The following is a 17,937-nucleotide window of genomic DNA, read 5'->3' as shown; positions in this document are numbered from 1 at the left end:
GAATCCATATGTCGCACCGAATTGAGGTCACAATAGCGTCGCGGCAGCACGTAGAGTCGCCATTTTCGCAGCTCTTTGTGCGCCACCGTCTGCTAACATTTTGCTGCTATTATTGAACAAGTTGCCGGCTCGTATTTTACTTATTTTACAAAAATGCAAGGAAACAGAGGCCCTCAACATAACCATGGCCATAACCGTCAGGGAGACTACTTTAGAAACGAAGGACCCAACAGCAATGGCCAGCAGCCGGAGTCAAGTGAGCAGACCAACCCCAATGCGGCCTTAACCCTGGACCTGCAGAGCTTCAGGAAGCCCGGGGAGAAAACGTTTACTCAGCGGAGCAGGTTGTTCGTTGGAAACCTACCGACCGGGGTTAGTGAGGATGAGCTGGAAAAGCTATTCAACAAATATGGTAAAGCAAGTGAAATTTTTATCAACAAGGATAGAGGTTTTGGATTCATCCGTCTGGAGACAAGAATCATTGCAGAGATTGCCAGAGCCGAGCTGGATGATTTTGTGTTTAAAGGCAGGCCCATTCGGGTGAGGTTTGCAACGCACGGTGCTGCTTTAACTGTGAAGAATTTGCCAGAGTTTGTGTCTAACGAGCTCCTAGAAGAGGCCTTCGCTGTCTTCGGTCAGATAGAAAGAGCCGTGGTGATCGTGGATGACCGAGGGAGGCCCTCGGGGAAGGGAATAGTGGAGTTCACATCAAAGCCGGCTGCAAGGAAGGCTTTGGATAAGTGTAGTGAAGGTGCCTATCTTCTCACAGCTTTTCCTCGACCAATTACAGTGGAACCTATGGAGCAGTTCGATGAAGAGGAGGGACTGTCAGAAAAGTTAATTAACAAAAACCAGCAGTATCATAAAGAGCGTGAGCAGCCACCGCGATTTGCTCAGCCTGGCTCCTTTGAGTATGAATATGCCATGCGCTGGAAAGCCCTGATGGAGATGGAGAAGCAGCAGTATGATATGGTTGATCGCAACATGAAAGAGGCCCAGGAGAAGCTGGAGGCTGAGATGGAGGCAGCTAGACATGAGCATCAGGTGATGCTGATGAGACAAGACCTACTGAGGCGCCAGGAAGAGCTAAGGAGGATGGAGGAGCTTCACAGTCAAGAGGTGCAAAAGAGGAAGCAGGCTGAGCTCCGGCAGGAGGAGGAACGCCGGAGAAGAGAGGAAGAGTTGCGGTTGCGCAACGAGGAGATGATGAAGAGGCAGCAGGAGGGCTTCAGGGGCAATTTTCCTGAAAATAGAGAGCAAGACATGCGGATGCACATGGGTGGCCATGGGATGTCAATGAACAGAAATTCTCTGGGCGGAACTGTACCTGCCGGTACAGCTGCCATGACTCCTGAGGGTTCTCCAATGATGTCGGGGCCTGGAAACAACAACATGCCAGGAGGCCAGGGTGGCTTCCCCAGAGGCCTTCCAGGGCCTGGAGACTATAACAAGCAGCGCAGATTTTGAATCATGAACCTATTTTTCCTGCTTTTCATACTCACTGTACTTGTAAGTTTAAGGTAGTGGGTGTTACTTTGGAACTTTGAAAGTTGCATGTATTTTTTTTTGTACCTTTTTATTTGTACTGTTGAGTTGTTTTAGAACTAATATGTCAAAACTTTCCAAATGAGCCATGCATTTTACATTATTTCTCACATCGATGTGTTGTTTTTATAGGGATAGTAAATGTCTTTGTCCTGGATATGTTAACTTTTCTGGAATAAACACATGGTTCCCTAACGAGAATGGTTTCATTAAAAAAATAAACGCAAGATCTTTAGGGCAAAGGCAAAGATTTCTCATCTCTGCAAGCTTAGTTTTATTCACTAAACAGAATGGTTTGATTGTATCTCTGTTTCATGGTTATGAGGCGTAGGAATGCTGATGCTTCTAAGACGATGACCTGGTACTTGTGTGGCACGTGATTGTTGCATATTAGCCGCTTGACCTGAGTGGTTTCGGGCAGGACCAAGTACAAAAAAGGTTTTAAAGAATGAGCAACACAAGCTAATATTCCTGCTTTTCTAAATTTGCTGCTCATTTAGTGTGAGAAGCGAGTGTTAGGAAGGTGTTCAGACTGTTATTTTGTGGTTGTTATTGTTGAAATTCAGTTAAGCTAGTTATTTTGTTAGCTGCTGAGAAATGATGCAAATTGTTGAGGAGTCAGAAAGCAAAGCAACTGCTGGGCACGGGCTCGTGTTTATTTTAATATCAAGAAAATGGCCAGCAACAAACATAAAATCTGCTTTTTAGTTTCATTCTTTTGCTCATTAGGAGGCTGGCTTACAAAACCAGAACATGTCATGCCTGTTTTTAATTCAAATCAAGTGGCTTAGTCGGTCATATGTCAAAACATCTTGATGTTGCTCCTATAGAATGAACCTGTTTGGGTTTAGAAATATTATAGGATTATCATGTAAAAGGTTTATAGGCTTTCAGACGTTTTTTTATCTGATAACGAGACCTCTATACGGAAACTATCATTCATTCTTATCAGAGTCCAAGAAGTCAGGCTCATCATGTCAGCTCGCCCAATGATATAGCAAGTGCTCCATAAATAAAAATTGATAAGCATTTGATAATGAAGAGAAGAAAGTTATCGACATGTGAGATCTGCACACAGAAGGATTGAAAACAAGATTTTTTTCACAGCTTTCTACCTAAGACTTGTTTTTTTATATCTCAAATCCAAGATTTTCAAGCACCCACTTCTGAAATCTACACACATACGTTCTACAAAATTATGAATTCGTTATTGAGCTATTCTACAATGTCTGAATATATAAATAAATGGAGGATGTCTGTGTTTGTAACTAAAGCTTGAATAGATCCAGACTTTTTTTTCGTCCAGCCTGCCGCAACTTCTTTGATTGAGTTAGAACGACTTAAATGATATTAAGTCTTTGTTTTCTTTTGACTTTGCCAGGATGAGAAATGAACACTCATGTTCATCCTTTAAGCAGCATTGACGAGACAAAATGCAGCTCAGTATCAGTGCACATTTCAAGAAGCACAGGTTTCTGTCTCCACAGGTTATGAGAACAATGTCAAGGAGGGGTCTGCAAATAAGGAGAAGTGACCTTGATCAAAACAGTAAAAATAAGTAGAACTATGAATCTTTTATGTAACATGTATTGTAATGTTGTACCGAACAGGTGTGCATATGACACGCAGTAAATCTAATACACTTTTAAAATGAATTCCTTAATGCACGGTTTTAGCTGGTTCATAGATTTGGTACAGTAGGGAAAAATGTAATTGATTTAAAAACTTAATCACAGGTTTTTCTTTTTTCATCTTTCATCTATTTGGATTTATGCACAGTCATATGCAGTAAAAAAACACAAGGCGGTGGTTTCATAAAAGAAAAGAAAGATTTCCAGATAACTTTGCGTAAGGAGTTAAAGTTATCTCATGGCACGTTGATATATTTAATAATTAATCCACATGGACATAGATGCCACTGGAGCAGGACAACAATGCGATTCAATCAAATCAAATATAATTAAACCAGAAGATAAATGATCATAGCATTGGATTACTTTATTTTTGAAGAACCTTATAACAATGTTGAATTACATAGTTTCTCTAAAGCGCCGTATGATGAAAATAAATGTCACTTCTTAGTTGGAACTGAAAGTTTAATGAAGTTTTGAGAAGATATCACCTCTTAAATCACTAGAAAAGTCAGTCAGGAGAATCTCAGAGATGCAAAACCCACAACTTCAATTCCAGTCTGCTTTTAATAGCAGGTCCAACATAAAAAGCCTTTTCTACACTACAAACTTTGGTCTTTACAGTGCAATTTGAACAATAATCTATTGTATTATGGTCACTTGGTGATGTACTGTAAGCTGTAAAACATTGGCAGGGGGGGGGCGGGGGGGGGTGTGTACTACTGCTCTTAAAAAATAAAACTTTTTAATTCTTTACTTTAAGAAATTTAAACAGCTGAGCAGCTTGGGAAGGTGAAAGTAAATGACCGAATCAGAAATTAAAACATTGAATTGTTCAACAGTAGCTTTTAACTTTCTTTCTAAATGATGTATCAGGAGCTTGGAGCAACAAGATGACGCCGTGGTTAGCCATTCAGTCTCACAGCAATCAACAAGTCAGGACCCATTTTTTTATTATTAAAATGTTATAATTATAAGCATTGTAACAGAGGAATTATGGAATGATATTTAAACACAATACATACTGTAAAAATACATTCTCGTTTGTTTAATTCTTCTCTAGAAGAAACAACTGATTCCTCAGTAGTGCTTTAGGAAGACTATCACCCCACTGTGTTAATAATGATAAAGTTGTCCATTGATAGAATTAGTTTCCCAAACGTTTTGTTTTTCACTCCTCAAGTTTCAACTCAAGTTTTGTCATCCTGGTTGGCAAAAACGTTACTCTGTGTGAATTAGATCTTCAGGGTTACACGGAAACTGCAGCGTGTCAATTTAATCCGTCCTGCGTTAGCTTTGGTAGTATGACAGAAGCTTATTAATTTTGTGTCATGTTTGAATCAATGTTTTATGAGTGGGCAGAGCCCTTCCCAAAAGTAGAGATAGCGCTCAAAAAAAGCCAGAGAGAGAATTCGCCATCTGTCACTTTAAAAGAAAAATAAGAAAAATGCAGGAGTACGAAGTGTCACAAAATCAATAAGAATAGATACTTAAAAAAAAATAATAAAACTTGTTTTTATCATTACTTTGTTATTGTTATTTACGCTTAAGTTCTGCATTGGAATCATGTGGATGGTTATAAAATACTAAAATTTCTCAGCAAACTGTAGATAAACTGATAGTCATGCTGATAAATCCTTCTGGTTTGAAATCTATAAACTGCCATCTGCAACGGGATTTTGTATATAAAGTTCCACATTTCTGTCTTTCCTTAGCTGGTTCAACTTATCAGCTTATGAAAGAGCATAACCATATCTGCCCCACTTCGTCTTGTCTTCTTCACCATCTCAGTTTATCAGAAATGTCAGCGCGTATGCACCTTCGCCCTGATTGCTCAGATAATCCTGTGGTATAACTATGAAGCCTCAATTGTCAGCTGTATCTCAGCAATGGCCTTGACTTATGATAACGGCATTAATTACAAATTCGAGCTTAAATGGAAGGGATGTGATCCAGGGAATGATTTTTTTATGTTGTTTTGGCAACCTGTCGTGCTACTGTCAACAAGTTGTCGGTGGACTTAAGGGATATTAAAAAAACATCTTTAGAAAATAATCTTTATCTTAAAGAAGCATGTTGGGATTCAGGGATGCCGTTTATATATAACACTCTGCACCTTAAGTATCAGATGGGCTGCATACAGCAGCGTCACTTAGAGAAGACGTTGGTCTAAAGGTCATATTCAGATCTATAGATTGTGCTGTGCCCTGCATGTTTACACATACACTACCCTAACAACAATAGATACATTTTAAAAAAACTGTTTTCTAAAATCTATTTTCGAAAAGATGGTCAGGAACAGTTTGTGATTTGAAACATCAAAATATGGCGAGGCTGTCATTTTGGATTCTCCCTAATAGTTTCTCAAAGCTGCTTGGAATCACCACAGCAACCGTATCACAATCGGCCCCATGTTAATGATCAAACTGAGAAATTGATCCTCCACAGCGATCATTGGTCAGCCGTCGAATCACGCCAGATAAGAAGGGTGGGACATCACAGGCGGGATGACATTGGACGAGTATTGGTGTTTTTTCTTCCCAACCCTCTCATTGTGAGAAAGATAGATGATAGGAGAAAGAGGACTTCCATCACTGAGTGCATCTTGCTTTCTCTGCCTAATGTGTCTCCATATAGAACAACAGTGATTATTATACACCCCAGTGTACTATAACTGAAGACTGAGATAGTTCTGATCCTTAAACATACACAGGAATCATGGTCCATGTTGCAGTCCTGATCACTCTTCTGGCTAGTTTGGTAAGTAACACTATTTTTTTTAAATTTAGGTAATGAACCTGGTAAATCCTAAGACTGTAGTGTACTGTTCTGTTGCAATAATTTTGCACTCTTTTTCCATTTATAATACCCGTGATTTGCCTTTATTTCCCTCCCAAAATTCCAAAGGTCTTTACCTGATTGGTTTCTGTGAGGAAGATTGAAAAGTAGAAGACAATGACTACAATACAACATTTATTTTTTGTTGATTTCAAATACTGAATGTATATGTCAAACTTTCAGTAATGAACAGAAGCATGGCGCCAAAAATGTGAGCAAAAATCTGTCCTTCCTTTGCTTTTCCACATCTTTGTTTCCAAAGCCAAGGCTAAAGGTGTGTCCATGGTGGCAGAAGACGCCTGATAAGTCACTTGGAAATTCTTAAAACGTCTTCTGTGGTTTTGTTAGTCATCCGTATCGGGTCTGTTGCAGAGTACAGGATTTGATTTCCTGCTTTCAGGAAAGAGCGAAAATGAGAGAGGAGGGAAGCAGTGGTGGTGCTTACTTCAAAGTCCTTAGCGCTTTTAGTGAAGTAAAACAATACCAGTGTCACAATTTAAAACCATCCAGTTACATGTAAAAACCAACACATACAAACCTTACTTAAGTAAAGTTATTTAAGTTTGAGTAAAGTGCGACTAAAGTAAAAGTATTTCACATGAAAATGGGCTCTATCAGGAAGTCTGTGTTTGACTTTGGCTGATGATTACTGATGTGTTAATATCCGACTGAATTTTCTCATCCTATGCCGACAGGTGGCTTATATTTCTTTATATTATATTTTATAGATTCCTTTTTCTGTCAATTTAACAGTTAAATAAATGTATGGATGTTTCTATTGGAAATACACTGCCACCAAAGTAGAAAAGTACTATGAAATTAAAATATTAAAGTACAGCACAAGTATGGCTTGAAATTCAAACTCTTGAGTAATTTCACTTTTGTTATTTAGATGGTTGTAAATAAGTCTGACCTGGTTGAATGAATGCATTCTGTTTTCACATGAATTTGACTTTGTTCTAAGAGTCTTTGGACTTTTGAAATATTCAGTCATAAATTGTATATAAACAGGAATGATGAAATTTAGTGAAAGTTACGCTGCTTATCAGGAATAAATGGACAAATGAATATAATCAAAATCAAACAAAGGGACTACACGGAAAGTCTGTAAACTGTTCAATTACAAATACTTCATATACAACTTCTTTATTATATAAAAATGAAATTATTGGTACTTCATGTATGAAAATTGCTATCGTTCTCTGTAATTACTTATTTTTGTTGTAATTAGCCTTGAGTAAGCTGAACCTACTTGAACAGCCTACATTTCATAGCAGCTGGCTGTTGGTATTAAGCAGCCGAGACTGCAGAACATGATACAGCGCAAAAGTCACTCTTGACACAGCTCTGACATTCATTGGTTCTTTTCATGATTACGTTTCTGATAGTGGAAAATAGATACTAAACTCTTTAGAAAATATTTCAAATTAATTACTTATTAATGTCAATACTTAACAGTAGTAGTTGTCATATTGTCTTCTGTGATGATTTCTAATAGATCTGTCTTGTGTACAGATGTTGTCAGAGGCCCAACATCAGCCTGGATACTGTGCTTTCTATGAGGAGTGTGGTCTCAACCCTTCTTTAGAAGGTACCCTCATCTCTCCTATTGTCCCCTGTCTCAATTATGGCCCCGCCCGACCCGTCAGCGGACAACACTACAGCAGGCTCAAACAGGTTTGTTGATCATTTGAGTGGGGCACAAAATAGGGCTGAATAAAACACGGTATAATTGGTTATTTGTACTCTTTATTAATCAACTAGTTTGACAATATGAAAAATTATCAAAATAAAAATTAAAAAAAGGAATTTTCGCAAGAATTGAGCTTATGTTTAAGTTTGTCAAGTTATATAATATATGTTGCTCTTGCTGCAGGTGTGTCCCATGTTGGATCGTGGAGAGGGCAACACGTACGCCTGCTGCTCCAAAAACCAGCTTTCATCTTTGGAAAAGAGTCTGACCCTGTCCAAAGCCGTCCTGATCCGCTGCCCGTCCTGTGCTGATAACTTTGCCCACCTGCACTGCATCAACACCTGCAGCCCGAACCAGACGCTGTCGGTAAACATCACAAAAGTCATGAACGTCACCTACCTGAACAGGACGAATGAGGCCGTGGTAGCCTATCAGGCATATCTCAGCACCACCTTCGCAGATGCCGCCTTCCAGTCTTGTAAAAATGTCAGGATCCCAGCCACAGGGGGCTTTGCAATCTCCACCATGTGTGGTCGGTATGGTGCCAAGCTGTGCACCCCCCAGCGCTGGTATGATTTTCAGGGAGACTCCAGTAATGGCCTTGCTCCACTTGACATTGACTTCCGATTAATTAAAGATGGCGACACTGCAGGACTGCCAAAAGGTGTTGTTCCTTACAATGGACGTGCCCTGGGGTGCAATGAGACCACGCCATCAGGTGGTCAGATCTGCTCCTGCCAGGACTGCGAATACTCGTGTCCGAGTGTGCCACCTCCCCCGCTGCCCCCTACGCCCTTCAGATTGTTGGGGACAGACGGGTTCCTTGTGATTTCTATTATCTTACTCTGCCTCCTGACACTCAGCTTCCTGCTCTACCTCTTTGTCTCTAGTTGGGTGAAGTCTAAAAAAGCAAAGGATGAAGAGAGAGGGAAAAGAATTGGTAAAAGCAAAGATCAGAACAGTAACAATGTCATGCAGCGTGTCATACAGCCATCAGAGGTTACTTGTGCTGATAGGACCAGCTTGGCTGCTCAAGCTTTCCTGAGCTCACAGTTTCAGAATTGGGGAACAGTCATAGCCACTTTTCCTTTCACGGTAAGCAAGCCGATGAGATGCTCCATAACTTTTGTTGAACTTCTTCTCAAAGTGTATCCATTTTCAGCCGGATGGAGAAGATATTTTTCACCAATATTTTATCTTCATTTAAGGTGCTCTTGATCTCGGCTGTAGTTGTGGCTGTTCTCTCTGCTGGCCTCAAGTCCATTGAGCTCACCACCGATCCAGTTGAGCTGTGGTCTGCTCCCCAAAGCCGGGCCCGCCAGGAGAAAGACTTCCACGACATACACTTTACCCCTTTCTTCAGGACAAACCAGCTGATCTTGACAGCACCGGGCAGAAAAGGACACATTTATGAGTCTCTGCTGTTCGGACCACAGAATTTCAGTGGGATTATATCCAAAGATCTCATCATTGAGCTGCTGGAGCTCCAGAACAAAATACAGGTAAGAAGTTCTCGTGGTCAAAATTGATGGCTGACAAAGATTTTAAAAAGTAAATTAGATTATTCGGGCTCAATTATGCATCTTTTATGCCTTTGTTTTTTAGAAAATTGAGTTCTGGTCAGAGGATCTGAACCGCACAGCAAGTCTGAAAGATGTGTGTTACGCACCACTGAACCCATCCAACCCCTCCCTGACGGACTGTGCAGTAAACAGCTTGCCACAGTACTTCCAGAATAGCCTGGACAACATTAATGCTAAAGTGAATATGACTGAGCTGGGAGAGACCAAAGAGGTAGACTGGAGAGACCACCTAATCTACTGCCTCAAGTAAGTATTCATTAAAAAACTCCGGAATGTATCTGTAGTTGTCCATGAACCCACATTCAGTGACACAGCCTTCCATTTTTTCAAGCTCTCCACTGTCCTTCAAAGACATCACTGATTTAGGATTGAGCTGCATGGCTGATTACGGAGCTCCGGTCTTCACATTTCTAGCTGTCGGAGGCTATAACAGTGAGCAGCTTTCAGCGCCGTAGTCTTTTACATATAAGACACAAGTAAGCTGTTTCTAAATCACCTGAACATTGTATATCTTGCTTTTCCCAGATGACGACTACACCAGTGCCGAGGCTCTCATTTTGACCTTTTCGCTCAACAACTATGTTCGCTCAAACTTAAAGTTCAAAGTGGCTTTGCAGTGGGAGACAGAGTTTCTTAAAATTGTCCAGGACTATCAGAAGAACCCATCGGCTAACTTCACCTTTGCATACATGGCAGAGGTACAGTAATCCACCCAAAAGATTATGGGAATAGTTGATGCAAGGCATCTTATTCAGGATAAACTGGGGGGTCTAGGATTTTAGGATCATAAACATGTAAGGTCAGTGTCCCTAATCTAAGTCTGACAAGGGACTTCTGTTGTCATTACTCGTCTTTCTCAGTCTTCTCTTTTCCGTCCTGCCTACAAATGTCTCATATCAGACAAAACGATTACTGGTATCAATAGCCATGCTGATAAAGAATTGTTGTTGTAGCTTTTCTGACGGGAGTGTTGAGTTCTTTCCTCTTCCTCTATCACAGCACTCTCTGACCTTAGCCTCTAGTCATTCACTTCTCACTGGTCCCTTTCTGTCCACAGAGGTCTCTGGAGGATGAAATTAATCGAACAACAGCAGAAGATATCCCCATCTTCATGATCAGCTATGCAGTTATCTTTGTTTACATTGCTGTGGCACTGGGGGAGTACTCTTCATGGAAACGCATATTGGTAAGGCTTCAGAGGTTCATGTTTAGCTTTATTAATTTGCAGTATCTCAAATCACAGATTTTTGTCACCACTTACAGTCTATTGGTCTCCCACTTTAATGCAGACAAATGCATTAACATCCATTTTTGCACAGGCACTTCTGGCCCCCAACGACCATCTTCATTCCCTGTCTTTTCCCTTTTGTAGTCTTATATGAAAGTGTTTTGACTCTTTCTTTGTGTTCTCCTCAGGAAGAAAATGTTCATGTCCTTGGTCATCCACTGAATTTTAACATTTTAGCATAATTTCCAAAAGTCAGATGCCTGCAAAACACTTGACATTCCCGTCAGCATCAGTTGCACATTGTGTTTAGTGCTGTGTTTAGTGCTTTCTCTTGATTATTTTGCCATAAAAATAGAAGTTTACAACATGCATTTTTGAATACTAGAGAAGGCAAAAATGATGAAACAGTGCTTATCCTGTACAGTATAAGATAAGCAGAAGCTACCATATCAAGGCAATGTCAGCTGTATGGTACTTATCTTGACAGTAGAACACGTACTGTAGGTTTATTAGCCATAAAGCTATAGATTCCTGAAACTATGATACAGCAAAAATACGAAATCTTATCTCTTTGTCCTGTAGGTGGACTCCAAGTTTTTGGTGGGTCTGGGTGGGATCCTGGTCGTTGGCTGTTCCGTTCTGTCCTCCATGGGTTTCTACTCATGGATCGGTTTCCCGTCCTCGCTGGTCATCCTGCAGGTTGTGCCCTTCCTGGTGCTTGCTGTTGGAGCTGACAATATTTTCATCTTTGTTCTGGAGTACCAGGTGGGTACATCAGTGTGCATCATGAATGCGCAGTGTTGCTGATTGACTAAGATCCTGATCTTCATCATTAGTAACGTGACCTTACCCTTCCATCCTTGCAGAGGGATGAACGGAAGCTTGGAGAGACCAGAGAGGAGCAAATTGGCCGTGTACTTGGACACGTAGCTCCCAGCATGCTCTTGTGCAGTCTCTCTGAATCTGTCTGTTTCTTTCTTGGTAGGAACTTTTTATTTTCAAATCTCTTTAACAAACAAACAAACGAAACATCCCAAATTGACCAGAAATTTTGTACAGTTTCCTAATTTGAGAGCATGTTTCTGTTGTTCTTAAACAGGGGCTCTGTCCACCATGCCAGCAGTGAAGTCCTTTGCTCTGTATGCTGCTTTGGCAGTGCTCATGGACTTTGTCCTCCAGATGACAGCCTTTGTGGCGCTGCTGTCACTGGATGCTCGGCGTCAAGACAGAAATCGCTGTGAACTGCTCTGCTGTGTTAGTGTGTCAACACAGCGTCCCAACAAGCCGAATGAGGGTTTTCTACTGCCCTTCATGAGGAAATACTATGCCCCTGTCCTGCTGAATTTCTACACCAGGATCATAGTGGTAAATTTACTAACTCCTTAACATTTGTAAAAGTTTGGTTCAGTTATTCTCCACCTCTGTTCTCTGCTGAAAACCACCACGAATCTACTAAAACAAACAAGTTCTTGTTCTCATAAAAAGTCAAACTGTCACATGATCCATCGAGGTGTTTTGACTGGATATTGGCTGATACTCTCAACTCTGCCTTCTCTTCAGATGCTGGTTTTTATCTTCATGTTCTGCGCCTCCATATTCCTCATGCTGAATGTGAAAGTGGGTCTAGATCAGGAGCTCGCTATGCCACAGGTCCGAAGCACAGCTTAAGTCATGATTATTTAAATAAAAACAAGACAGCCCAAATTTTTATGTGACCTTACAAAGATTATTCTGTTTTCTTTTTTTTTTTTGTACAGGGTTCTTATATGCTGGACTACTTCAAATACCTCTACAAGTACTTTGAGGTCGGTGTTCCTGTTTATTTCGTTACAAAGAGGGGCTTCAATTTCACCAATGTGGAAGGCATGAATGCAGTCTGCTCCAGCGTGGGCTGTGATCAGTTCTCAATGACCCAGAAGATCCAGTATGCAACCAATCACCCTGAATTGTGAGTAAAAGGGTTCTTATTATTATCATTTTAATATCTAAAAAGTACAAATCTATTACTGCACTTTGTATCATCCATTTCCTTGACTCAATGAAGACACTTTTTCTTCCTGTGTCCTTCACGTTATCAGAATTTTTCATATCCTTGAACCTACTGATATCGTAGTTGCAACTTCTAACGAAGAAGCCAATCAGATTAGTTAATGATAAACTAAGTTGCATAAATAACAGAGAGCAGATAAATGGTGTGTTTAACTGATTGTTCTAAGAAGAGTGAAAACACAATCAAAATATCCTATATAACGACAGGCAAAATATAGGGACTGGGTGCATTTTTGCTTCTTTAAAAAAACATCCTGCAGATATCTTCTCTGCCAGACACATTAACTGTGATGTACAGTTTAAGCACAAGTTTTGATGTGGAAGTTCTCTCTGTGACACATCATAAAACCTTCGAGGATACAGGATATAGGGCCTCCACTGATTAATCAAATGAGATTTAAAGAATTAGATCAAATAGTCAACAACATTTTTGTTTTTTGAGATAACTGAGATATATCGTGGATCTAATTTATGGCTGGCACAAGCTTTTGTCATCGAGGGGGAATACCAAAACGTAAAAAATAAAGAGACAGGGTGGGGTTTCATTTTCAAATGCTTCCTCAAGATTTATTTGTAGCCTGCTAACTTTTATAAAACCAGGTACCACTGTCAACCAATAAATGAATAGTTTGAACATTTTTAATATAAACCTTCCTACTTGACTAGATTAATATATAGTAGTCTAAATGTACAGTGATAGCTAGCATACCATTAGCTTACTGTAGCATGGATAAAATAAACTGTGAAACAACTCTCCTGGCCACACTGCAGTCCAACCAGGAAGCCAGAGCTTTGAACGGGTACTGATCACTTCCTCGTTGCATTAATAAAACAAGTTAGATTTGCTCACTGATCGAGCAAGCTATTATTAGCAATACTGGCTCATATCAAGGCATTATGCTGTATTATACACATACTAACATAATAAGATATGTACACTGATAAAGAGTTTGGACAGCATTATGCGTGTGACTGATTTAATAAGACGGAACATGACAGAAATTCTAACGAACGATTAGATACTCTTTTTATGGGATAGCCATGATGGATTTGCAGGGTGGGGCCAGTGAGTCTCCTCAGACTTTCCAAACTAGAGCTTCAGGAAGCTTTCCGCTCAATTTTTTTTCCAACTGGGGATATAGTACCCACCGACTACCAAGTATTAGTTACTTAAATATTAAGTTATATGTGTTTTAAATATAATTTCATTGCATTTTCTCCCTTGAACACTGCTAAAGTACCGTCTGCATATCCAAAGCTTGATATTGTAGGTGAATTAACCATGTCATAAACCTCCAAATATTGTTAAAGACTCGTGTGCCCTTTCCTTTGCCCTGGACTTTAGTTTCATGACATGAGAAACAACATGGTTGTAGTAGATGTGGTTTACTTTTCCAAAATCCCTCAGACATCATCTCTCTGCTGTTCACACCAAGTACATGTTAATGCACAGCTGAAATGAGTCCCCATAATGCACTACCCACTGACAGAAGCTACGATGCTACGTATGTGTGAATTAGGGATGTAGAGCAATGTAACGATCAGGAATCATCTGGGTACATTGTTTTTTGGACTGTTTCTGAGATTTGGTGACAATAGGAGTAAAATGACTCTTCTGCTGTGATACCAGAGTTTATAGTCTAACGTAGGCTATGGTGTGATCCACAGATCATATTTGGCAATTCCTGCTAACTCATGGGTGGATGATTTCATTGACTGGTTGAACCCTGGATCCAAATGTTGTCGCATCTACACCCTTGGCCCAAATGCAGGAGATTTCTGCCCTGCAAACATATGTAAGAATTATTGCTCAGTAAACAACAAATCAAAACACATTCTTAGCCGTGGAAATCCACATATCAGGAAAGTCATTACCATAACTTTATCAACACCTTCTCTGCTCGCATGCTTCAAAAGCTGCTTTCCTGTGCGGACGCAAGTGTATGGCTACTTTTCCGAATGGTGTCATCCGGCCCACTACTGAACAGTTCAACCGCTTCCTCCCTGACTTCCTGGGCAACAGGCCTGACCTACAGTGCTCCAAAGGGTGAGTATTGTTGCCCAGCACATGTTAACAAACATGAAACAGCATGCAAACAGCAATCTCACAGCTTATAACTCTTGTAACAGAGGCCTAGGAGCATATGACACTGCAGTGGTGAGAGATGACAGTGGAGAAATAATAGGTAAGTCAATTCATATCATCTCAAAGCAGTCACAGATGTTCTGTTCATTTAAGCAGCAATGTTGACAGTGAATTAACTTTCTTTCCCCGCTCCTCACAGCCACTCGGTTCATGGCTTACCACATACCTCTGACCAACTCGCAGGAGTTCACCGCTGCCCTGCAAAAGTCCAGAGTGCTGGCCGATGACATCACGATGGACATGAGGAAAGTTCCAGGCACCTCACCTGACTTTGAAGTATTTCCATACACGTACGTAGTTTCCTCATTTCTTTAATGTCATCTGACCTCCAAGAAAAAAAAGTAATTTAGTATCTACAACTCTGCAAAATGGGTAGTTTCTTTGAAACATGCACTCACTAGTTTTATATCCATATCTCTTTTTTTTTGTTCAGGGTAACAAATGTATTTTATGAGCAGTACCTGACTATTGTGCAAGAGGGACTCTTCAACATCTCCCTGTGTCTGCTGCCGACCTTCGTGGTGTGCTGCCTGCTGCTGGGTTTGGATCTACGCTCCGGACTACTCAACTTGCTTACCATAATCATGATTGTTGTGGATACAGTTGGTGTCATGACATTATGGAGCATTGATTACAATGCTGTGTCCCTAATCAACTTGGTCACGGTAAGATATGTCTCTAATTGTGATTTAAAGTTTTCTGTTAGTCTACTGTGAGTTTTTAAATGAATGCAATGACAAAAGAGTGCTTTTGTGGCCTTGTTTGGTGGGATTTTATCATTTACCGGAAAATTAGGGCAAAAGGTGAATGATTCATCCTGCACTTGGGGGCACGAGTTGGATTTATGCCCACTGAAACTCGTGTCCCTCCCTCCAGAGTCTAAATTCAAACAAACACAAGGTTAGAGCAGACTGTGCTTTTAAGGAGGTGGTCGTGTCCTTAGCTTTTTGGTTTTGCATTAAGCTGTAAATATTCTTAAATAAGTGAAAGAAAAGTAAGTTGCAGGGTCTGCACATCTGCAAACTGTTGCTAGAGAAAATAACACAGTCTCCCCACATGGGCCCTGTATCTATAAAGGATTAGATGCCAAACTGCTGGTGTGTTACTCATTTGTTTTTTCCTTATATAAACATTTATCTGTGATGTTATATAATAAGAAGGGCAAGATGTTTGCAAACCTCACCATCATTTTTAATTGTGATGTGCTTATGATATTGTATGTTATTCTTGGTCTAACATATATGATGATTTTTATTAGATAACAACTTAAAAGTATCACTTCTTTCATCTGCGAAGAACCAAAAAGGAATATTTCACATTTAAATGTAAACTGTATATAAATTTCTTACTTTATTGACTTATATTATTGATGTTTGCAGGCAGTGGGCATCTCTGTGGAGTTTGTGTCCCATATGACAAGATCCTTTGCGCTCAGCACTAAGCTCACTCATGTGGAAAGGGCCATGGAGGCCACAGCCAATATGGGCAGTGCAGTGAGTAAACTTATCCAGTCTGACAGTGTATATTCTTTTCTAAAGTCTGAAGCAAAAATTAGAGCGATAAAGATCAGTGTTAGTGTCTAAGTCTGGACGTCATGCACATCACAAAGCAACAGCTGCCTGAGTTCAGTACGTTCCTTTTTTACCCTGAAGGTGTTCGCTGGTGTTGCAATGACCAATCTGCCAGGCATCCTTGTGCTGGCGTTTGCCAAAGCGCAGCTCATCCAGATTTTCTTCTTCCGCTTAAATCTTGTCATTACACTCCTGGGGATGGTTCATGGACTAATATTCCTCCCTGTGCTGCTCAGTTATTTTGGTAGGTACATTTGTCTTTTCTGTGCAACAGAGCGTTGGAACTAAGAGTGAGCACTAACCGACTGTGTTTCCCTCTTTCAGGTCCTGGTGTTAATAAAGCAGTGATTCTGCAGCTCCAGCAAGCGAACAGAAACCTTGAAATGACGAGTAAAATGAAAGAAATGTATGATAACGTAAACTATGAGCACAATGAAATAAAACAGGAACCACACTCAGAAAACAAAAACGCTCCTGCTGACGACGGTACACCTTCACAATCTATTGAAAAGGAGGAAAGAATTGGTCGTTTCTGAGCACAAAAACTGTTTTCAAGCTCTGATGAGTGAAGACCTCTGTGACATATGGAGCAGGGCTGGATACGGAGAGGGGCACAAAGCAAACATGGACTCATGTATCTGGCTTCATATGAACATCATTGGACATGTGGGACAGATAACAACACACAATTGTGCAATATTTTTTGGGAGTAACGCAACTGGAAACCGATGCAATAGCATTCATTTTATATTGTCTTTCTCCTCTTTTTTGTACTGGCTATAATTATTTTTCTGTATGTGTAATTTGACAGTAGCAATGTTTAGAGGACCACACACTCCAGCATTTCATGGCATTGTTTCTTTGTGTTTTGGTGTAAAATATGCAATCATAAAAGAAAGGGTAAATATGTTTATTAAATGAACAGATATCCATATAGAAAATATATGCAAATATAATGCAAAAACGGTTTATTTGTTTTTAAAATGTTTTTAATTTATTTTTATGAATTTTTTTTTTTTTTTTAATGGAAGTGGTGAGCTGGAACTGCTTCTCCAGCGCTCGAATGTATATCAATGCAAGTCTTCATTATATTGGAAAAAATGTTTAAAGCCGAAGTTCTTGAATTACTAAACTGCTGAAGCCATGGCTGATTTATGCTGAAATTTTTGTATATTTCCAACGTAATAGGATTTTAACAAATGAATAAAGGGAACATTTTTTCTACATTGTGTTGAGTTGAAGAGGTGAAAAGAAAAAAAAATCATAAACAATACATCTGCTCAGCCCATGTCTTTGGTGTTTACTTACTTTGCAGGGGTCTGAATGATCAAAAGCACTTTGTAGACGCCTCAGAGTGCTTAACAAACAACTGGGATTGTTGCAGCTGGTCTTGTGTCTGCTGACCTTGGTGCACCTTCGGGCCTTTTTTACTCAAGTGTTTTGCAAGCACTGCTTGGATGCAGATTACAAACTGTGCAAGAATCCTGTTTCACTGATAATTGTCACACTCAACATTTTAATTTGTTAGCTATAACTCTCTTTTATATGCCAGATGCTGTAAATCGTAGCTTGTTATACATGTTGCACAGCACTCTCCTACAGATCACCCGAACCTAAGTAGAAGTCATCAAGGTGCTTCCAGTGCGTCACAAA

At 40.0% G+C, this 17,937-nt stretch overlaps 2 protein-coding genes across 2 annotated transcripts; both read left to right on the top strand.

Annotated features, from left to right (window-relative positions):
• Positions 1-29: 29 nt before the first annotated feature.
• nono (non-POU domain containing, octamer-binding) lies at positions 30-2,901 on the top strand. Its single transcript, XM_075468570.1, has one exon. The coding sequence runs from the start codon at positions 154-156 to the stop codon at positions 1,465-1,467; it is 1,314 nt and encodes a 437-aa protein (XP_075324685.1). The 5' UTR covers positions 30-153; the 3' UTR covers positions 1,468-2,901.
• Positions 2,902-5,894: 2,993 nt separating this feature from the next.
• Positions 5,895-17,487, top strand: npc1l1 (NPC1-like 1). Its single transcript, XM_075469112.1, has 21 exons — positions 5,895-5,936; positions 7,530-7,691; positions 7,891-8,802; positions 8,916-9,209; positions 9,313-9,536; positions 9,622-9,722; positions 9,816-9,988; positions 10,348-10,476; positions 11,101-11,283; positions 11,385-11,499; positions 11,618-11,883; positions 12,079-12,168; positions 12,276-12,466; positions 14,236-14,363; positions 14,485-14,614; positions 14,698-14,753; positions 14,853-15,003; positions 15,147-15,378; positions 16,093-16,206; positions 16,366-16,528; positions 16,609-17,487. The coding sequence occupies exons 1-21, from the start codon at positions 5,895-5,897 to the stop codon at positions 16,818-16,820; spliced, it is 4,068 nt and encodes a 1,355-aa protein (XP_075325227.1). The 3' UTR covers positions 16,821-17,487.
• The last annotated feature ends 450 nt before the right edge of the window (positions 17,488-17,937 follow it).

Source organism: Odontesthes bonariensis, chromosome 6 (genome assembly GCF_027942865.1).
Source record: "Odontesthes bonariensis isolate fOdoBon6 chromosome 6, fOdoBon6.hap1, whole genome shotgun sequence".
Lineage (NCBI taxonomy): Eukaryota > Metazoa > Chordata > Actinopteri > Atheriniformes > Atherinopsidae > Odontesthes > Odontesthes bonariensis.
The sequence above is the reverse complement of the archived record's forward strand: the minus strand, read 5'-3'. Positions and strand labels throughout refer to the sequence as shown.

What these genes read in the sequence shown, in the direction of transcription:
- nono (XM_075468570.1), top strand. Translation starts at nt 154, where the DNA reads ATGCAAGGAAACAGAGGCCCTCAACATAACCATGGCCATAACCGTCAG.
- npc1l1 (XM_075469112.1), top strand. Translation starts at nt 5,895, where the DNA reads ATGGTCCATGTTGCAGTCCTGATCACTCTTCTGGCTAGTTTG. An exon ending in ATCTGTCTGTTTCTTTCTTG is followed by an intron (nt 11,500 to 11,617) that starts GTAGGAACTTTT and finishes GTTCTTAAACAG; the next exon opens with GGGCTCTGTCCACCATGCCA. An exon ending in TCTACACCAGGATCATAGTG is followed by an intron (nt 11,884 to 12,078) that starts GTAAATTTACTA and finishes CCTTCTCTTCAG; the next exon opens with ATGCTGGTTTTTATCTTCAT.